Consider the following 23,611-nt stretch of genomic DNA (forward strand, 5'->3'; position numbering starts at 1 on the left):
ATGTATTTGGCATTCTTGATACAGCCTTACTGTGGTTCAAGTCCTACTTGGTCAACAGGACACAAATTGTATATGCAAATGGAATACACTCCAGCCCAGTTAATCTATGTTGTGGTGTTCCACAGTGGTCTGTTCTTGGACCTGTTCTCTTCACTGTATACACTCAGCCACTCTCAAGTGTCATAGATCATCATCCTGTGTCTCACCAATTGTGATGACACCCAAATATACAAATCTAGCCACCCAATGGAAGTTAACACTACCATCCAGGGTGTAAAGAGGTGCATTTCTGATGTGAAATCATGGATGACATGTAACAAGCTGCAGATGAATTATGATAAAACTGAGGCCATTCTGATCACAACACAAAGACTTTCTCATTCACATCCTTTACCTCCAACAATAAATATCAGCAACACCAACATTAAATTCACACAATATGTCATGAATATATGCAAGGCTGCTTATCTTGAGCTGAGATGCATCAGTTCAATTCGCAAATATCTTTCAGTTGATGCCACTAAAACACTTGAATGTGTGTTCATTAGTACTTTCAATACTGGACTATTGTAACTCATTTCTGTCTGATTCATCTCAGTATCTACTCCAGAAACTTCAAAACGTTCAAAATACAGCTGCTCGGATCATACTTAGAGTACCACGATCAGAGCACACCTCCCCGCTGCTCTGAACCCTACAATGGCTATCCATTTGATCCAGAATCAAACACAAAATTTGTTCTCTGTGCTACGTTTCACTGACCAACATAACTATCCGACCTCACCCATGTGTACACACCAGCAAGATACTTATGCTCGTCTTCTGACAATCGTATGCTCATTATTCCCACTATGAAAACAAAGTCATATGGACAGCATTCTTTTGCATACCAGGACCCAGCAACATGGAATGAATTGCCCACTGAACTTAGACACAATGACACAGTGATCCCATTCAAGAGATCTCTTAAAACTTATTTTGACTGAAAGAACAAACTTAAAGACCTGATAATGTTTCCTACCTTAAATATTTTCAGCATGTTTTTTATGTTTTCTAATTTCATGGTGTTTTTGTAATCATATCATTATATATGTTTTTTGTGTTATAGGTGTTGTCTAATGTTGTAAAGCGCTTAGAGCTTCTAAAGATTAGGCACTATGTAAGGTCCTCATTATTATTATTATTATTATTATTATTATTATGCTATTGTAATGAATACAACACAGTCCGACTGTCATAACTCAAGTTGGTGATACCTCAGCTTTTATGCTTTTCTTTATTGAATTCAACACCGTCCCACTGTCATAACACATGTTGGTGATGCCTCAGCTGTTATGCTGTTGTAAAGAATACAACACATAGTCCTACTGTCATAATAAATGTTTTTCATGTCTCTGTTGTTATGTTGTTGCAGTGAATACAACACATAGTCCTACTGTCATAATGTTTTTCATGTCTCTGTTGTAATGAATACAACACATAGTCCCACTGTCATAACACATGTTGGTGATGCCTCAGCTGTTATGCTGTTGTAATGAATACAACACATAGTCCCACTGTCATAACACATGTTGGTGATGCCTCAGCTGTTATGCTGTTGTAATGAATACAACACATAGTCCCACTGTCATAACACATGTTGGTGATGCCTCAGCTGTTATGCTGTTGTAATGAATACAACACATAGTCCCACTGTCATAACACATGTTGGTGATGCCTCAGCTGTTATGCTGTTGTAATGAATACAACACATAGTCCTACTGTCATAATAAATGTTTTTCATGTCTCTGTTGTTATGTTGTTGCAGTGAATACAACACATAGTACTACTGTCATAATAAATGTTCATCATATCTCTGTTGTTATGCTGTTGTAATGAATACAACGTGTTATCATAAACATGGTCACCACTATTGTCCAAATAATAACGATAAAGAACTGGATGTTTATCTTCATTTATTAAAAGTTATTTATCAGTCATGTTCATTGAAACATGCTATGAGGGTCTATTCATTGAGACTGTACTAGAATAGAAACTGGCCACATTCAAAATGTAAAATGCCTCCTTAAGGATACTTGAATCTACTCCAAACATGAAGTTTGTGTTAAGCACAGCTTGAAAATTATTTTCATTGAAAACAAATCTCTTTGATGCTTATCCAGTTATTATGATAATGCAAAGTTTGCCAAGTTCAAACATTGTTCAAACGTGATTTCATTAAGTTATCTAACCAGGTATGTGCAAGATTCAAACTTTTTGTCAAGTCAGTTTTTCAAGAACTTGCCATGTTACAGCTTATGGTGACTGTCTTACTTTTTAACATGTGTAATGCATGTTACAGCTTATGGTGACTGTCTTACTTTTTAACATGTGTAATGCAGGTTACAGCTTATGGTGACTGTCCTGCTTTTTAACATGTGTAATGCATGGTACAGCTTATGGCGACTGTCCTTTGTGTACATGTGTAATGCATGTGACAGCTTATGGTGACAGACCTATTTTTAACACGTGTAATGCATGGTACAGCTTATGGTGACTGTCCTTTTTGTACATGTGTAATGCATGTTACAGCTTATGGTGACTCCTGCTTTTGAACATGTGTAATGCATGTTACAGTTTATGGTGACCTTTTTTGTACATGTGTAATGCATGTTACAGTTTATGGTGACTGTCCTTTTTGCACATGCGTCATGCATGGTACAGCTTATGGTGACTGTCCTTTTTGTACATGTGTAATGCATGTTACAGCTTATGGTGACTCCTGCTTTTCAACATGTGTAATGCATGTTACAGCTTATGGTGACTGTCCTGCTTTTTAACATGTGTAATGCATGTTACAGCTTATGGTGACTGTCCTTTTTGTACATGTGTCATGCATGTTACAGCTTATTGTGGCTGTCCTGCTTTTTAACATGTGTAATGCATGGTACAGCTTATGGTGACTGTTCTTTTTATAAAAAACATGTAAAGCAGTATATCTGATTTATCATGTTACCTTAAGTGGGGTTCTGAAATTTTAACAGAGCATGTACTCAGAGTTAAAATATTTAGTTAATGTTAATGAGGCCAGGCTAGGTGAGCATGTACTGAGTATAAATGTTTATTGTTAATGAGGCCATAGTAAATATCGAAGTATGTACTCAGTTAAACTGTTTAGTGGTAATGAGGCCAAGCTACTTATCTGAGCATGTACTCAGAGTTAAATGTTTAGTGTTGACAAGGTCAGAATACATAGGTGAGCATGTACTCAAGGTTGAAATGTTTAGTGTTAATGAAGCCAGATTACATATCTGAGGATGTACCCAGAGTTAAAATGTTTAGCATTAATGAAGTTATAGCATTTTATCTCTGGATTAAAAATCTTTTGTTTTATATTCAGTGTTTACATTTTAGATTAAATATATGTAATTCTGCTGTAAAATATAGATAATAAATACATAGAAGACAAAACTATACACAGAAAAAAACATGTATGGAAAATAGTTGCATTGGCTTTCAGGAATTTATAGTAAGTCCAGTAATCTTATGTTATACAATGCCAAATCTAGGAATGATCTTTTTGTTATAGACTGTTAAATCTAGCAATGATCTTTTTGTTATAGACTGTTAAAATCTAGCTGGTAAGAATCTACATTGAATCTTTAAGAAAACTTTTATCATTTTGGAATGACTGTGAATAAGTAACATATATTTGAAGTTCATTTTAAATCTAAGACAGTATATAGACTTATTGTCCAGAGTATTCCATTGAATACATTGCCTAATAAATTAACAGTTGGGAATAAACTTCTCAGTGGAAAAAGACTTTTGGTCTGTATGTTGTATAGACAGATGGAGGTAACTCATACAAAGTTATAAACTTCAATTCAGTTGACGATGCAGTGGTCAATTACACTTTCCCCAACAACCTAGTCTATCCATATAGCCTTTTAGCAGGCTATCCCAGCATGCCACACCTTAGCTGGTTACCAGCTGTCTGCCAGATAAGGCTGAAAAGCAAGATATAAGTATGCAAGGACTGTCCTTGTGCATTAGATACTGGGTATTAATTCTTTCTGTCTCAGGTTTAAATCATGAAGTCTGACACTTCTGAAATTCAAGCCAATTTGTTGAGTCTCAATCTTAAACATGTTTGGATTCAGTCATTCATGTTGTTGGTCTTGGTGGTGCCTATACTGGTGTACAGCTGGTATACAATTCGAGAGCTAGAAAAGGGGTATAATTTGTAGGAGTTTCTTCCCTTTGTCTCTGGAGTATATAAATGGAAAATACTTATCTTTTGTCTTATCACTATGGTTTCTAGAGTTTATATCATAATGTTATTATGATTGAATAAATATCCATGGAGAAACATAATTAACAATAAAAGATCATTTTAGTGTATCACTTTTTGAATGATCACATCATGCATGCAAATTGTTCAAAATTAGCATACAATTGCAATTTACTTGTATTGCTTCAGACATATTGCTAGTTAGGCACTCATTTAATGCTTAAATGTATTATTGTTCAAAATTGCCCTTAATTTGCAGGTCATCATAATTGAGCCATTCTTTGACTGTTATGAGCCGATGGTGATGGTAGCTGGAGGTAAACCAGTTTTTGTCCCCTTGCGACCTGTAAGTGATCTAATAGTCAAAATATTTTCTAACATTCCTCCATGTGTATGAATGCATTTAAAAGTGTAAAACACCATTTAAGAATATCTCTTTCTCACATTTGTACATGTGTATAATTGTATTTCTAAGTGTAGAACACCATTTAAGTATATCTCTTTCTCATATTTGTACATGTGCAGACCTGCCAATTCTTACCATTTTGCCATAAGTCTTAAAACAATTACCCCTAAAATATGGACTTACATCATACAAGCAAAAACTACAGGAAAATGATAGTTGCTGAATAATTGATTCATCAGTGTTTGATATGGATCCGGGTTTCATATTAGGGTTAGTGAAATAAGTCAAGGAACCAGACTAACTTTACAGTAGCACCCCAGATGCTTTAACCTGCAGCTATTTGTTCATGCAAAGCATCTGCATGATCAAACTGTTGATTATAGATTTTTTTTAATGGTGTTCAGAAAGTGATGCATGTTTAAGACAAAAGGAAAAAAAAAGCTTCTAAAAAGTGTTAATAATCAACACAGAAGAATAAAAAGGAGTATTCAGATTCTTGTGAATAAAAGCTGGAAAGGACACAATTACGTCATTGGACATCACATGCCAATTTGAGTTTGTCTCGCAGCGGGAGATATGATTGCCATCATCGTGTTAAATGGAAAAAGAATTTCCAAGAATTATGTCAAGTTGAGATAGCAACAAGCCATTGAGTTGCATAGGGTTTGGAACTAAAATTTGTGCAACTGTACTTGTGGTAAATAAAGTCTACATGTACTTTACAAACTTTTCAGTTGAATATAATGTATATCGTTGCTGCATCAAACTTTTAATTACGTTTTCCAGCTTTACAGTATCAATTATTGATATTTTGTTACACCTTACTGAAAACTGGTCAATCTTAAAAAAAAAAAAATCAACTGCCTTACTGAGATGGACTCGTCAGGGTTGGCAGATCTACATGTGTATAATTGTGTTTCTAAGTGTAGAACACCAATTAAGTATATCTCTTTCTCACATTTCTATATGTGTATAATTGTGTTTCTAAGTGTAGAACACCATTTAAGTATATCTCTTAGTAATATGCTTTATGTGTATGACTGTTTTCCAGTGTAAAATACAAATTGAAAATATGTATTTTATCACATGATTGCTGTCTAACATCACATGATGTCAGAGTTGCATTTTTATTGGTGTATTGCTGCACATAATTTTTTTGGGTATTATATCAAGAAACAAATGATTTGATACTTGTCTGCTATTTTGTTTTTACACTTAAATTTTAGTTATCAACTTATCTGCATTTTAACTACATTTCAACACTGGAGACATCTTTATAAACAAAAAACTATATGCTCATTTTAAGTGCTGAAACATTTGTCATGCCTTGCTGGAACATTATGGGGACATTATTATTTCATCCTGTCCATCCATACTTTATTCCATCCATCCTGATAAGATTGTTTTTAAGATTGGTGGACAAAGCCAGTCGATTTGTGGATTAAAGGGGCAAAGGACAGGGTCATTATGACTGAAGAAGTAAAGAATCTCTGTACAAGGCATAGAAGAGTACTATTTAGATTTACTCTGGCTTTAGTACAGCGAAGATAGTGAAATTAATCAATTGTTAGCAGTAAGTATTAGGTCTTTGGTACCATGAATTATTCTGGACGGACTACTAGCAATCTCACTACACAAATGTGTCGTCATCAACCATCTCTGATAGGTTGTCATTATTTACCATTAAGGTGCCAACTCTCATTACTTACTTGGCCATATCCTTCTTTTTTGTTCACAGATTGAGGAGAAACACAGTTGATAGTCTAAGAGTATGTTATTTACAATAACATAGACTTACAGGTTCAGAAATTAATCCTGACAGTTAGTTTTAATTACTGTTCATCTTGGTAGCCATACAATCCAGACACATTGAAATACAATAATTTATATAACATATTGTAAAATGATTTTAGCTGCCAATATCCACCATTTTTGTAAGCATTATTAACACACACAAAAAGGGTGACAAATTAAATTTGCTTGGTATGTTTGTATGCACAATTTGTAGATGTTGTGATTACAAATTCATGCCATTATAGCAGTTTTTCCAAAATTCTTGAAAGGTTTTAAACTTCTTAGGACTTTTTGTTGGCAGAGGAGATATATATGCTTTACAAGCACAAAATCATGTTTAGGGATATTTTGTTATTTTCATGTGTGGTTTGTTCCATTGGAATACCATTTCGTTCATAACCTTCACTCTTTAGCCTGAAAAGTAATCCTTCACAATACATTATTAAGACAGGATAATGTTAGCTGAGTCCAGATTTTTGTGTCCTACACCAATGAATATTTAGGATTCTTTTAATATTTCATCACATGACTGTCATCCTGCATCACTTGACCCTTAATGCTCCTCACAATACACATAGCCTTTGACCATTAATGCTCCTCACAATACACACAGCCTTATGAAAAACAACCTGATTATCATCAACATTGAATCATTCTTTAAGAATGAGGACAAGATAAACATCAGTTCCAAAACAAAAACATTTTTAAATTTATAGCACTTGAAACTGGTCTTCACCAATAGGATATATATCACTGACTGACCTACCTAAAGGTACAGCTTCATTAGTTCAGATTTCAAATTTCATCTTGATGGTGACATTTTTTTCTCCTTTTTTTCCACCTAACTCTTCTTCACTTGATCTTTATTATAAAAAAATGTGATTTCAATAAAGTATTGTAAAAGGTAAATTTGCCCCTGCATTATAAACCTTTCTTTATGTGTTTGTTAAACAACCTGTAACATCTTTAACTTATCCATTATCATAATTCTCTCTTGCTGGCTTGAATTGATATGCTGTACTGACATAAATAAGGATAGAAAGAAATTTAAGAAAAAGCATAAGGTATTCAACACTAGTATTAGTGAAATTGAAAGAAATAAATGATACTGGCTGTATGAAAATTAGATTTAATAAGGGTAATAAATGATACTGGCTGTATGAAAATTAGATTTAATAAGGGTAATAAATGATACTGGCTGTATGAAAATTAGATTTAATAAGGTTAATAAATGATACTGGCTGTATGAAAATTAGATTTAATAAGGGTAATAAATGATACTGGCTGTATGAAAATTAGATTTAATAAGGGTAATAAACGATACTGGCTGTATGAAAATTAGATTTAATACTTAATCTAATTGATTTTTCATTCAGGTGCAGCTGCTGTTGAAAAATTGTAATCCTGCTGAAAGCATGTCATGTTTTACCCATGAATGCTTAATCCAAATGAAAGACATGACTGTAAGATACCTGAACTATTGCATTGAGCACTGTTACAAAGGAAACATTGTGTATATACACTAATTTCTAAAGAGTATCGAAACTCGCACTTCACTGTTTTGGACAAAACCACCAAATCAACATTATGTCCATCAAGTCTGGTGATGCACCCAAAATTTTGTTAAGTACATAATCATTAAATTGTTGGATTAAATAAGTCCAGTATTTTCAACACCCTGGTTAATTAGGCCTGATATTTGACATATTTCCATGTGGGCTGCAATCACCCATTCAGCTGGGATTGGCTTAAATGATGAAGTTTCAAGTAAAGTCTACTGGTTGAAGGTGGTTTGTACATGAGGCAGGCTCAGACAAAGGAGTGATTCCATTGTTTTTTCAATTTAGTTAGCATATTTGCACATTACATCAAATGCTGACACTGCTTGTTGATTGTATTGAGCAATGGGCAGCTGGTCACTTCTTTGGTTCACATGTGAAATGACAACGTAACTGAACTAACAGTACCTGATTTGAATTCCGTCAGCAGCAGGGAAGTTCTACAGACCAGACGGTTCCAGCAAAATAAACCTTCCTACGAGAACTTTCTCCGTAGAAGCCTCAGATTTCAAAAATAAACCTTCCCACGAAAACTAATTTGCGTAAATTCGACCCAGAGTGCAATTTTTGTGTGCAAATTATATTATTCTGGACAAGGAAAAAATACAACTTTTTGGGGGGGGGTGGGAAAAATATCGGGTGTCGAGTGTGCACGCAAGGAAAAGGCTGCGGATCCTAATTTTACCTCGCATTAAAACAATATAGTTGAAAATAAGATGAGTCCGAAAACTAGCACAGTTGGAGAGCCTCATTCTGCTAGATTAGCGCGAGAACAATTAGCCGCATTAAGGAAGTTCATTCCGACAAAACAATTATTTAAGAGAAATGTTCGTGGTTACGAAGATGTACAACATGGAATTTCAGAAACTTCGGCGAAATGGTTGAAGCCAGTTACCGGAACAATCGAGCAAATTGTATTTGGCGACGAAAAAGATCCGGATACTAAGAAAAAGGGAATTTTTCCTATGTTGAAAGGTATTGAGGAACAATCACGAACATTACCCGATCGATTAGCAATAGCAGCAGCAGCAGCGCAACGGGGTGGACAACCTGCAATTGCTTATAAAATAGGTAGTAAGGGAAAACCTGGATTAGGAAAACCTAGAGTAGGAAAATCGGGAGTAAAAAAAAGGAAATTTAATATCGATGATTTAAGAGAAAATTTTACCGATGAGGGATGGAATATAATATCACAACCGCTATCTACGATATATAGTTTAGATCAATTTGGTCAACTTGCGGAAGATATGTTTAGTACTCGAAATGAATATTTGACTGATATAGGAAGAGGAAGATATCGAAGTCGTAATAGTTGGTTTGGTCCGTTATATAGAATTTATGCGGGAAAAACACAGGCGAGTGAAAGGGATCCATCTTTTAGAAGATTTTTAGAAGCAGCAGACGATAGATATAATTATAATAAACAGATGGCGGAAGAAAGAAAACAGCAAGAGAAAGAAAGAAAACAACAGGAGAAGAAAGAAAAAGCTAAAACACGAGGGAGAAAAGTAATACCACAGGAAGATATTCAACCGCAGGAACCAATAGTTCAACCAGAGGAATTAGGAGCTAGACCAAAGGAAAGAAAACCAAGAAAGAAAAAAGATCAGAGTGATGAACCGATAATTGTACCCGAGTACAAATCATCACCGGCTAGTATTTTGTTTAAAATTGATCCTAATATATCAGCGGATAATTATTTGGATACAAATTTGTTGCATTTAACCAAAGACTATAAATCAAAAATTATGATGGCTGCGGATAATTCTCCGGATAATAAAAAATTCCTTTTGAATAAAAATATTGATGCTGATAAAGTCAAAGATACTGATTGGCAGGCGATAATTTATTTTGGTAGTTTAGGAAAACCAATAAAATTTCAAGATGATAATTTTTTAAAGTTTTTATCAGATGTTATTAAATACAGAACAGAGTTATCACAGGGAATGGCAAGAGCATCAATTTCAACAACACCTAAAAAGGATAGTCCTAAAAAGGATTATCCTGCATTAATATTACCCCGCCTCCAATCATCATCATCACCTGAAGAATATCTTGCTTTATCCCGACTTCTTCTCCCTCCTCGCCCCACTCCCCTTTCATTACCTACAGGTGAGAAAAGTTCGCCACCTAAAAGTAAAAGTTCATCACCTAAAGGTTCGCCACCTAAAAGTGATAGTTCTGAAATATCCCCCTTTGATCTTCGCCATACCCCTCAATTTCCTGAATTACGTGAAAGGGTGTATCCTTCTACAAAGCGCCCCTCCTCGCGCCCCGCACCTCCAGAACCAACATCGTCAAACTGGAAACCAAAAACACCTTCCCCCCCAGAAAAATGGAATGTCCCGAGAGATGAGGCCGGGGCGGCTTCTAGAAGCCGCTCATCTCCAATATTACAATATTCACCAGGGTCGTCGTCAGGGACATCACCAGGGTCAGCAGAGGAGGAGGAGAAGAAGAAATCTTCATCGTCGTCAGGAGAAGTATTCTACGTATCACCATTGGAGGGATCTCCAGAACCAAAAAAAGGAATGGGATATACCGTTTGCCCCGACAGTGTTGTCAACGATGTATCTCGCCTCGAAGTGTTAATCGGAGGAAAACGAGCCGGAAATAACTCCCGTGAAGTAGTCAACGAAGCATCAGATATTTGTCAGCGATTATTTCGCGGTGGTATCATTGATTCTCACATTTATAAAGAGTTTGTCGATGAACTCATCGATTAAAACAATACAATTGAAATAACATGATTGTTCACAAACATCAGCGCAGATCTAAGCAGGTCCGCATAGTAAACTCTCGATTGCCAGTGTACAAATATATTCACGGTAACGGATTCGGCGATATCATTGGAAGTCTCGTAACACGAATAGTACCTAAAATCGGACCCGCTATCAAACAATTAGGATTAAAAGCGATAGGAAAGATCGGCGAGACTGCCGTTTCTGGTATCGGTAATTTGGCTAGTAAGGGCTTCAATGCTGTCAAAAATAAAATATTAAGTTTAACTCGCAAAAAACAACCCGTCAAATTACCTATCACCAGAGAAATGCCACCCGAAGTCAGTAAAGCCATAAATGATGCAGCAAATAAAAAAATAAATGATCTAGCACAAGAAGTTGCTAAGACAAATCTAGTAAATGAAATTGCAAATACAAGTTTCGTTTCAGGCAGCGGTCTTCGTTTTAGATGATATTCTTAATAATAAATGTTCGCACGAGTGACAAATGAAGTGTTCGACATGGACGAGCCAGTAGGTAGGGATACATCCGTGCGAGATTTTCAGTATTTCTCGTACGACGCAGTGACAGCAGCAGGGAAGTTCTACAGACCAGACCGTTCCAACAAAGAAAAACCTTCTATGAGAATATTTTCTGCAGAAACCTCAGAAAACAGAAATAAACCTTTCCAGAAAAACTAATTTGCGTAAATTCAACCCCTAATGCAATTTTTGTGTGCGAATTATGTCATTCTGGACAATAGAAAAAATATGATTTTTCGGGGGGGGGGTGGAAAAATGATCGGGTGTCGATGAAGTTTGCAAGGGAAAGGCTGCGGATACTAATTTTACTTCACAATAAAACAATATCATTGAAAATAAGATGAGTCGAAAAACTAGCACAGTTGGAGAACCTCATTCTGCAAGATTAACACGAGAAGAATTAGCGGCAGTAAGGAAACTCATTCCGACAAAAAAATTATTTAAGAAAAAAGTTCGTGAGTACGATGATGCTCAATATCATATTGGTGAGGTATCGTCAAAATGGTTGAGTCCAGTCACTGGAGTTATCGAACAAGTCGCATATGGCAAACAACAAAAGGATAAGGAACTTAAAGATCTTGGGCTTATTCCCATGACGAGAGATATTGAGCAACATACCCAAGTGGTTCCGGGTCAACTTGAGCAAATTCGACACGAACAAGAACAAACACGAATACAAGCACAAGCACAAGCGCAAGCACAAGCACAAGCACAAGCACAAGCACAAGCACAAGCACAAGCACAATCACAACCTCAAAGTGGAAAAATAAAAATTTCGGGTTCCGATAAATTTACCGATGAAACTATCGCAAGAATAAAATCAATGAATCCGGATGAGGTTGTAAAATTTACTGTGGAAAATTTTGAGAAAAACAGACGAAAAAAACTGATGAAACCGGGTCAATCCGAGAGAGTAACATACACAAATTGGATAAAGTGGGTATATTATGCATACAAGAATGTCAAAGTAGTTAAATTTAATGATCCAGAATATGCTAAATTTATTCTTTTGGTAGGTAGTTATGAAAATATATACAAATCTAAACCATTATTGCTATCTTTGTCTTCATCTCACGAAGTTGAAACTGAACCAGAGAGAGTTGAATCCGAATTTACAAAAATTAGACAAAAAAGAATCATGCCATCAAGATATTTTACCCGTGATGCTCTTGAAAAATTTAGTGACGAAGATAAATTAATTCGAATCGCAAGGTTTGGTTTTGCAGAATCAGAAAAATATTTGAAAACAAAATATCATGATTTAAATATGACAAAGGGACAATGGATACCTATTGTGTATTTTGCTTCTGTGGAAAAACCTGTTGATATCGAAGATCCCGGTTACAAAAATTTTACAAGAAAAATAAGACAATTAGATCAGGAAGAAATATCAAAATCACCCGAAGAACTTGAAGATGAACCTGAAGATTCACCTGAAGATGAACCTGAAGATTCACCTGAAGATGAACCTGAAGATTCACCTGAAGATGAACCTGAAGATGAACCCAAATCAGGAAGTGGATATACCATCTGTCCTGACAGTGTTGTCAACGACGTATCTCGCCTCGAAGTATTAATCGGAGGAAAACGAGCCGGAAATAACTCCCGTGAGATAGTCAACGAAGCCTCAGATATTTGTCAGCGATTATTTCGTGGTGGTATCATTGATTCTCACATTTACAAGGAACTCGTCGATGAGCTTATCGATTAAAATAACACAATTGAAATAACATGATTGTTCACAAACATCAGCGCAGACCAAGACAAGTCCGCGTAGTTAACTCTCGATTACCCGTGTACAAATATATCCACGGCAACGGATTCGGCGATATTGTTGGAAGTCTCGTTACGCGAGTAATACCTAAAATTGGACCAATGGTAAAACAACTAGGATTGAAAGCGATAGGAAAGATAGGTGAGACTGCTGTTTCTGGTATCGGTAATTTGGCTAGTAAAGGCTTCAACGCCATCAAAAATAAAATATTAAGTTTAGTACGTAAAAAGCAACCTGTCAAATTACCCATTACCAGCGAAATGCCACCTGAAGTCAGTAAGGTCATAAATGATGCGGCAAATAAAAAAATAAATGATCTAGCACAAGAAGCTGCTATAACAAATCTAGCGCAGGAGGTTGCTAAGACAAATATTGCAAATGAAGTTGTTAATACAAATCTAGCAAATACAAGTTTCATTTCAGGCGATGGTCTTCGTTTTAGACGATATTATTAATAATAATGTTCGCACAAGTATCAAATGAAGTATTTGATATGGATGAACCAGTAGGTAGGGATACATCAGTGCGAGATTTCCAGTATTTCTCGTACGATGCAGTTGAGCCAGATTCAAGAAATCGAAAGGAAATACAAGTCCACGATACAACAAGATATTTTCTTCCATCTGAGGCGTATATCGAATTTGTTGGAAGGCTTGTTAGGACAAACGATACCAATTTTGGAGCAGATTTTGAAGTTGGGTTTGTTAATAATGGAATTATGGCACTATTCAAGAGCTTCACTTACATGATCGACGGAAAGGAGATCGAATCAATCACAAATAACGTTGATATAGCAACGACGATTATAGGATTAGCAAGATACTCTGATGATTTTACCAGATCGGCCGGTCCTAGCATGATGTTTGCGAAGGATAACTATGATCATCCTGGTAATAAACAATTTATCAAGAGACAACCAACTGATCGCCAAAATCCCGCTGTTCTCAATGCTGATGTTGAAGATATGATAATTGACATTAATCCCAATTACAACCTTGGATTTGCCACACGAAATAAAATGTTAAAAGACGCCGAACGAAGATTTTCCTGTGCAATTCCGTTATCTCATATTTTTGGATTTTGCAGACATTTTAGAAAAGTTATTTACGGAGCGAAGCATACGATAGTTTTTGTTCGAGATTCCAATGATGATAGAGCCATCTGGCGAGATGCAAGTGTAGATCCCCTTGATATCGGCAAAGTTGTCCTTGAAAGAATTACTTTATGGATGCCAGCAATAACACCGTCGATGATCATAGAAGAAAAATTATTGTCATTTATGAATCAAGGTGGAAAATCCATCATGTCCTGGTTGACAACGATGACCGACTCCCTCGATATTGATATTAACGGAATATTTACCTGGCGAATTGCTTCACAGCAGGGATCCTCCGCGCCAAGACATATCTTTGTTGCTCTCCAAAACATGAATAAATACGATCAAGAACATAGTCACATGATATTTGATCAATTCGGGGCAACAAACGTATCATTAAGAATAAATGGCCAACAGGAGCCATCCGAAGAAATAGCTATCAATTTTGAAAATTATTCCACGGCGCGCGCGTATCATCGATTACTAAGTTTCATGGGACGCGATCAAAATATTGATACGGGATTGCAAATATCACAATTGGATTTTAATACTCTCTATCCCATCTATTATTTTTCCCTGGAACATCTCGATTTGGTAAAACAGTCGGTTGTTGATATTCATTTCAAAGCCAGAATTAACACAGGAGGAAATGCAAGAGCCATCGCAGTAATTCTCAGTGATAGAACAATGTTCCTGGAAGGCATCAGCGGTAGAATGAGAATTATCGACGCACCCGTAGAAAACATGTAACAAATTCCAAATTTAGATAAAGTGATTATTAATATGCCATACGATCACGTCAGCGTAACTCTGACCCCCGGTCAGGTGAAAAAGCTTCAATCAGCAACAACAGCGCGACGAGGTTTAAGTTTAACCTTAAAAAGTAATCAACTTCACGGTGGACCTAACAAACTATCGTTAACTAAAAATCAACACGGACATTTCACCAGAGCCAGATCAGCAAATACTGGTATTCGCCTAAATCTCTCAATAGGAGCAATCAGAGATATGATCAAAGTAGGTGGTATTTTTCCTTTATTCGCCGCTATTCCAGGATTAATAGCTGCAGCGGCCCCCATGATTGCAAAGGCAGTAGGATTAGGTGCACTTGGTGGGATGGGTACCGTATTAGGAAAAAAGATCGTCGGAGGAAGATATCGCAAAAAAAAGGGAGGGATATTCCCTCTTCTCCCTCTTCTCGCAAAATTGATGCAGCCGCAACAAGGATCCGGCCTTTATCTAAGACGACCCCCGTACGGATCCGGTCTAAGTCGAGCCTACCAACCTCAAATTTAGATTTAATAAGTGAAGCAAAAAAAAAGAAAATAAAATTTTTCAGAGGCGTATTTATGCGAGATCAACTACCAGATAAACCAAATCCCACCGAAACAGGAATAATAAATCTCGATAAAAATTCCGGTCCTGGCACTCACTGGGTTGCTTACGCGATTAATCCTCGCGAAGTTATTTACTTCGACTCATATGGATTAGCACCGCCAAATGAATTTATCAAATACGTGTCAAAACTAAAACTTCCGGTTTGGTATTCAACACTTCCAACACAAACATTAGCGGATCCACCAATATGCGGTCCAGAGTCAATTAACGTCCTTGATGCAATTTCAAAATCATCCAATCCTTTTCGCAAAATTTTATTTGAATATACCGTAGATAAATATCATGGTTGACATTTACGGTAGGTCTCTCTTTAGGAAAGAAAAAAAAGATGCAGTTGACATCGATACATCAAAGTTTGCAACCAAGAGCGATATTAACAATCTTTTATCACTGTCAGAGGTGGATCCTGGTGAAGTTGCTGTTTTTCAAAATACTGAAGGGCGATTACAAACTAGCAACGTCAAAATAACTGATATAATTAAGCGAGACGAATACCGCGATCATATTAGTCAATTTACTCGCCAATCGGAGATGGTATTAAAATCTATTGCTGATATCGCCGATATTATAGCAAAGTTACCCCTGAAGGCCGATAAAGCATTACACGACGATCTTCAGGATAGAATGACAAAAAGACTTAATAGGCTAAATAACGATCTTAAAAAACTTGACGATGCTTTAGATAAATTTAGCAAAAAATTTGACGAGAATATAAAAACATCCAGTGATACTTCCTCCGCCGCAAACGAACTAGCAAATAAAAAATCAGATCAAGCATCACATGACGATCTTAGCGAGAAAATAAAAAAAATCAACGAGGAAATTACTAATATTCTTGCCAAAATTAACGAAGTAAATATCTTGATGAGCCAGAAACCATCGATCGACGATCTCAACAAAAAAATCAACGAGGAAATTATTAAACTCGGTAATGTTGTTGTTCCTGAATTTACCAGGGGGATTAACGCGATGCAAGTACAAATAAAATCCATCAACGATGAAATTAACGTGGTACGTGAATTAGCGCGTCAAAAGTTAGATACATCAACGTACGATGAAAAAATTCAAGATTTAAAAACAAAAATATCGTCAATGAACCTTGGAAGATTATCGCGAATTTCGATACCAACGGAGGTAGAAACAAAAAATCTTACCTGTAGTGTGCCACTTGTGGTAGAGGTACGAAAAGAGGCATGGTGGACACCCGAGAATAACACATTTACATTTAACCCGCCAATTAGTGGATATTATCGAATATTTATTCAATCTATGGCAAATTTTAAGGTAAATACTAATAGTGGCACCTACGGAGAAAATTTTAATTATATTATATACAAAGGTTATGATAATATATTTGTGTTGGAACCACCAGATAGAACCAATATGGGACCGTTTGGTTATAGTATAGTTTTCGAATTTTTAGCCGAATATAGGAAGTAATTATGCAATTGTTATCGTAGATTAATAAATGAACGCATCGGATTATCGATATAATCTTGCGCGATCATGGCAGGATTCGTTGCGAAAACAACTTGACGATTATCAGATAAAAATAAATAAATACCAGCGCAAATTAGTTATCATTGATGTTGCAGTGTACGCGGTATCTGCTGTGGTCGCTGGTGCAGGAATAATTCTATCCGCGGTAACAATGATAGCGCCAATCGTTGCAACAATAATAATCTCGTCAACAACAGCAATCGCGGGTGTTCTAAATATCATCGCAAAAAAGATATCCTCGTGCACAAGTGAAAAGTTATCTTCGTACAAAAGTAAACTTGCTAAGATCAATGACGCGTACTCGAAGTTATCATTGTTACTTTCTGAAAGTCTCAACGATGGTATTATATCCGATCTAGAATTTTCTACAATGATTAGTATTTACTCGGAGATTGAACAAATGAATATTAATAATGTCCGAGTTAGCCCAGATCGTGACAAACACGACACCGCCAACAACAACGTTAATATCGCTAAGTTCAACGAAACCCGAGTTTAGTATTAATTTCTCAACACCAATTAACGTTAACGAAATTGCATTAACACAATTGCGCGTCTACAACAGCTGGCCAAATGTTAGATCAAAATCATTCGGTAATTTGATGCCAAATAATTCACTTGTTTTTGCAAATAAAAATAAACCCGATGGAACACCCGATTGGATCGTCGTTGGTATACCAACCGGTAGTTACGAAATTGATCAGCTGAATAATGAGTTTACCACTAGAATATCAAATTTAACCGGCGATGCTAAACCGGGAATAAAGATATCTTCACATGATCCAACACTATCGTCAATGATAGAAGTGAAATCACCGTACGTGGTAGATATTTACCAATCATCGATCAGGAATATATTAGGTTGGCCCGAGGTCGCACCTCTGATAAAACCAAAGAAATCGGATGTTATTATTCCAGGTTGGTATGATGAAACTCTTCCAGAACTACCGGAACCAAAAAAGGAAGATTTTACAACCGACGAAGGATGGTATGGAGATATCAAACACAAACCTTTGATCCACAGCGCCATCAATCTCATGAATAACCACAAAATTAACCTAGTAATATTCGCTTTCACTTTTATTAACGAAAGAATTCTTTCATGGCTGCCTCTTCCTAAAATCCCCCCGGATGTGAAAATCTTCGACGCTACCCACATTAACAGGATAATAGCCCCCATAGACGGTATCTTGGTAAGAAGAACCCTCGACGAGTTTATTCAAGAACACGAATTACAATTAAATTTATTGCGAGGATCATTTCATGAATGCATCCTAAATAAATCTGGTTCATGTAGCGAAATTATAAAACACGTGAAAATTTTAAATCAACTTGCGAATGATATTGAATATTATCATGATATGTTTATTCGGGCGATAGTCGACGATATATCAATTGCCGACTATGTTCTTCCTATCAGCAAATTCGAGTTGATCAAGAACTCGGGTGAGAAACAAAAATTCATGAGAGTATTTGAATTAACCGAGGAAAAACTGCCAAATTTCAAATTTCCTAATTCTGATTTTGATGCGATGAGAAAATCCGTCACTGATACCATCGATGATTTATTTCCGAAATTACATGCCGCATGGACCAAAAAAATACATTCAGAATTGATTCTTAAACACAATAACGATCCTGACAAAGGTGGACGACATATATCGCCGGGTATCGTTAATATAACGGAAGTTATCGCGATTTATCTTCATGCGGATGTTGTCGAGGGTAGCTACAACGTGGATTCGTCAGAATCAAATCAAGCTCATCAGGGTTTTATATTGTATTCGTTTTCACCTAGCGCATCTCCTGGTTATTTGATAATCAAGGAGCCAATGAATCCGTTTTACCTGCGATGTCATAATCGATTTTTGTCAAGAATAAATTTCAAATTAACGGATCAGAAAGGAAATTTACTTGATATACGCGGGGAAACTGTGAGTATCAATCTTTTGGTGAAATCGTGAGAATCTCTGACTTTTAAATCTGTCCACGGGAAAAAATAGGCGAAAAAAATAAATAAAATCCAGGGAAATTTTCAAAATTAATTTTTTTTTTGTTTTGTGGAATTAGGAATCGGAAGATTCCCTAATTTTGTTTTCATCGACAAGTTTTTTCAACTGCCTGACACGCGAACTTGTAATTTTTCTTGATTCGTATGCGTCAGATAAAATCAATCTAGCATTCTCCACCAACATCGATAATTTAACGAAATCCTCAATGCGATCATCGTTGACTGTAGCTAGTGATTGATACATCGCAATTTGGATTTTCTTTATTAATTTGTATTCGGACGGCAGTGTGTATTTGTATTCGAGTTTTCCTTGAACAATCGTCTCGAATTCTGATCTGATTTTACTTGTATCTAGATCCGATGGAAGATTTATTTTTTTTCTCAAGTCATCGATAGCTTCGATGATATTGTTTATGATTTGTTCGTTCATTATATTAATTTTGTAATATTCAATTATTCTTCAAAATCTTCGTTATCTGAGTCTGGTATTATTTGGATGTAGGTGAATCTGATCCATGCGTCGGAATTATATGAAAATGTAGCATGAATTTTTCCTTCTGCTACTCGCCATACTGTGATGGAATTAATTTCATAATGTTTTGCAGCAGCATTCATTGATTCGAATGCAAGTTCTTCGCCTGTTTCCTGATTTATCGATTTGACAGATTTAGCGAATCGCGAACCACCTGTGTTACCAAAGGCGCAATTTTGACTCTGGGTTACCGCTCGAAGGTTATTTAGTTTGTTATTGAGTTTATTTCCATCGATATGATCAATAACAAGTCCAATTTCTATTGGTCCTCGAAAACACTCGTAAATGAATCTGTGATTATAATATCTTGTTTTGGTTTTGCTGGAGGCGGTGAAGCTGAGATAACCCGAATTAACAACACTACCAATACAATTTTTTGTTTTGATGTGTCTGACATTACCATCGGCAGATGCCTCGTATCCAATGATTGTTGGATGTGATCTATATTCGTGTGTAGGAATCGTTGATTTTGAATCCATTATATAATATTTATATGTCTAAATCGAAATTTGCCTTGAATCTATTAATATAATCTTCTTCACATTTTATCACTGAGGAAGATCTTCTTTCATAATATCTCCGTAACTCACGATATTTTTTTCCTCCACAGAAGAAACATAAACGCGTTTTTCCTCGGGTGCCAACTTGACAAACTAAACATCGCTGTGGTCCTTTGCTGCCTCGTCGAATTGCATATATATGAGCGCCGCAATATTCACCTCTGCAGGATTTGTCGCATGATTTTGTTGATCCGACTGTTATCCATGAACATTTATTCATTATATTTAAACATTTGTCTAAAATATAATAATGGATTTATTTGATCTTGATGAGGCAGAATTTATCATTCCTGAAGTTGATCGTGCGAAGAAGGAATTTTTCGATGATGGAGCGATTCATACCTGGTCAACTTGGAAAACTAACTTCGTTAATGCTACGATGAACCTAGAGCGAGCAAAGAAGATAATCGATCATATAAAAAACTCACATGAAGAAGAACGATTTATCTTTGGAATAAAATTTATCGCACAAATGCCTGATGATACTTGGATCATTCGCGATAAACGAGATCCAATACGCGGTGGTAAGAAAAATGTTGTTCTTGATAAGAATTCGAAACCAGGATTGTTATTGGGAATCGACGGTCCTTATTATGCTAGGGCGTATCCATCTAGTGCTGTTGTTTATGGAATTTATCGGCTGAATAATAATCCTGATGTAAAAAATCTACCTGCGATGAAAGAATCGCCGATGATAAATTGTGTTGCCGAGCGAGTTATCGAGCACATGAAAAATACCCGACGCGGATCTGGCTTGACTCAATTGAGGTTGGATAAAATTAACTCATGGGCGAAGACGGTTGTTAATGGTGCATCGATTGACGATGTTGCTGTGTTGAGCAAAAAACTTAAATTTCCTATTACGGTTAAAACACTATCGGGTGAAATATTATATTCATCACCGTATAGTTCTCGAGGAACACCAATCGAAATTGTTGATCATAATTCGCACGCGTGGTCACAGTCGGTAATGATGTTCCCGAGGGATCGTTCTGTTAAATTTTATCCCGTAGATTCCGGGAAAGACAATTCCGATGCAATGTTTAGGTATATCAAAATATTAGCCGCGTCCGATCCAATATCGGTTTGGTTATTTTCGAGCGAAGAAAAATATGATCAATTTATATTGCCGCGCGGAGATATTTACCGTGATGAAATATTACACGAATCGATGAAAAATATCGCAGTGAAATATTCATCAAATCCGGATCAGTTATTAACGAACTGCTTTACTGTTCCATCTGTTACTGCTCATGCTGCTAGAGAGAGAAACTCGTGGAAACCTACAAGGAACGAATTTCTCACTGATATTCAACTTAGCTGTATCGAATACGGCCATGGAGGATTGTGGAATACCAAATATTATTTCGAAGATATGATTTCCGTTGACATGAGCGCGTGTTATCCTGGAAGTTTCCTCGGATATGGCGATTGTGCAGATTATTTTGCTAAATTTGGTCATCCAACCAGCGATATGACAAGGGTATCGATTAACGGACCGTTACCCGATTTTGTTATGACAGGATTCGCTCATGTTACTTCATTCGAGTTTGCTGAAAATTTGCATAAGATTTGCTATATTTGGTTTGGTCGGCATTTATCTCAGCGAAGATGGGTCCCTACGGTATTGTTGAGATATATGCTGGATTCGTCGATGTTAATATCATTGACGGTAAGTGAAGCGATTATATCGTATAGAAAGCAGACCGAGGTGTGGTTGCCGACAGATTGTGAAAATGCGAAAGATATTGGAAGAAAAATAATTGGTAAATTTACTCAAGGAGGATCAGTTGATCATAAACATCGCCACGCTAGGTTATTTATCAATGATGCCGAGATGGATTTTATTATTGCTGATACAGTATCGCGTGGAATATTTTGCAACAGAGAAAATATTATTATTGATGGAACGAAGTTGGGTACCGTGATTAGTTATCTCGATGGAGAATCAGCGCAATATACTCATTTAAGATCATCGATGCTAGCTTATGTGAGTATTAATTTGCTGTCGATGATAAATAAATTTTCTGATATCGCGGTAAGAGTTGCAACGGATTCGTTTTATATCGATAAGAAATTTCAACACAGGCTGGAAAATTTAATCACCGATGGTTCCTGGGGAACTTGGAGAATAAAAAACGAGGATATTCTAGATTATTGCGAAGACGCTGATGTGGAAGATTGCGATAAGTTTCATAAGGATAAATGCGATGAAGTATCAACAGCAGCATCTGCGTTCGATCCGATTTCACGAAGTAAATTTGTCTACATGAACGGTCCTGGCGGTAGTGGTAAAACAACACGAGCAATAAACTTATTTTCAAACTCTGATATGATCGTGTTGACTCCAACTCACAGATTAGCGAGAGAAATAAGACAACGCGGCGTTAATTCTTGTACGTATCATAGTTATTTCAAGTACAGCGGTGGATTGTGGGATTCGGCTCGCATGGGAAACAAATATATCAATAAAATTATAATATTTGATGAAATTTGTACGGTAAGTCTTGTCACGTTAAAATCGTTCCTGGGTTGGCTGGAAGAAAAAAACACCGCAGTAATAATGTGCGGAGATCACGGCCAACCAGATCCTATTGATGGCGAATCTCCTCACGAGTGGCTTAGGAACTTTGTGGATTATTATGAAGAGATTGATGCTGATTATAGATCTAATGATATTTTACTGACCAAGTTTAAAAAAATGATTCGATTACAACCTAATAAATTTCAATGCGATGTAATGAGAAAAATAATCGACGAGACTTCGATGGATAATTTTCTAAATTTGTGGCGTCCAGATCATCTGATTGTTGCTAGCAGAAAAATTGTTCGCGATGCTATTCAGGAAATGTTATTCAAACTTCATTGTGAGAAATTTCCAACATTGCAGGTACCGTTGTGCTACAGGCCCGCTGATACCAGGAAACAAAATATTAATGTTATTTTGCCATGCGGAGAAGAAAAAATAATGGTTTTGAATGATATTATTTTCGTTGATATTAATCTTGTCAATGATGCAATAAACGCGGAAAAATCTCCATGGAAACTCGGATACGCAGCAACGATACATTCATCGCAGGGATTAACAGTAGATGGCCAGGTCTGGATAGTCGATGATAGAATTTCCTGGTCGAATTTAGTTTATCTAGCAGTTTCTCGAGTAAGAAAATTATCTCAGTTAGGTAGAATTAAATTTCACATTAACGACGACGGTGGTAATTGAGTATCCTTCGGTATTATTTGTAATTCCTCTTTGGTAAATCCTCGTTGTGGTGCTGGCGAATCTAGAAAATAAATTGCTGGTCTTCCTGATGATCTTGTTACAGCTGATATTTTATGTGTCGTAACGCTCCAAGTTGGATCAGTTGCTCTTTTTCTGCCACCCTCGGCTTCCCCCTCCTTATATAAATATCTTACAATAACACTACCTAGCACAGGCGGATTTG

The 23,611-nt window shown here is 36.3% G+C and overlaps 1 protein-coding gene across 5 annotated transcripts in view; it reads left to right on the forward strand.

Moving 5' to 3' along the window:
- The window catches only part of LOC149779200 (kynurenine--oxoglutarate transaminase 3-like), a 105,565-nt gene that overhangs the window by 47,129 nt on the left and 34,825 nt on the right, over nt 1–23,611 (forward strand). For all 5 annotated transcript variants that reach the window (XM_089939775.1, XM_089939770.1, XM_089939774.1 and 2 more), the window contains one exon: nt 4,533–4,619. In XM_089939775.1, coding sequence (XP_089795901.1) covers nt 4,533–4,619 — 87 coding nt within the window. The remainder of the gene's footprint in view (nt 1–4,532; nt 4,620–23,611) is intronic.

The sequence above is a fragment of the Sinohyriopsis cumingii genome, chromosome 17 (assembly GCF_028554795.1).
Source record: "Sinohyriopsis cumingii isolate HCF-2022 chromosome 17, ASM2855479v2, whole genome shotgun sequence".
Lineage (NCBI taxonomy): Eukaryota > Metazoa > Mollusca > Bivalvia > Unionida > Unionidae > Sinohyriopsis > Sinohyriopsis cumingii.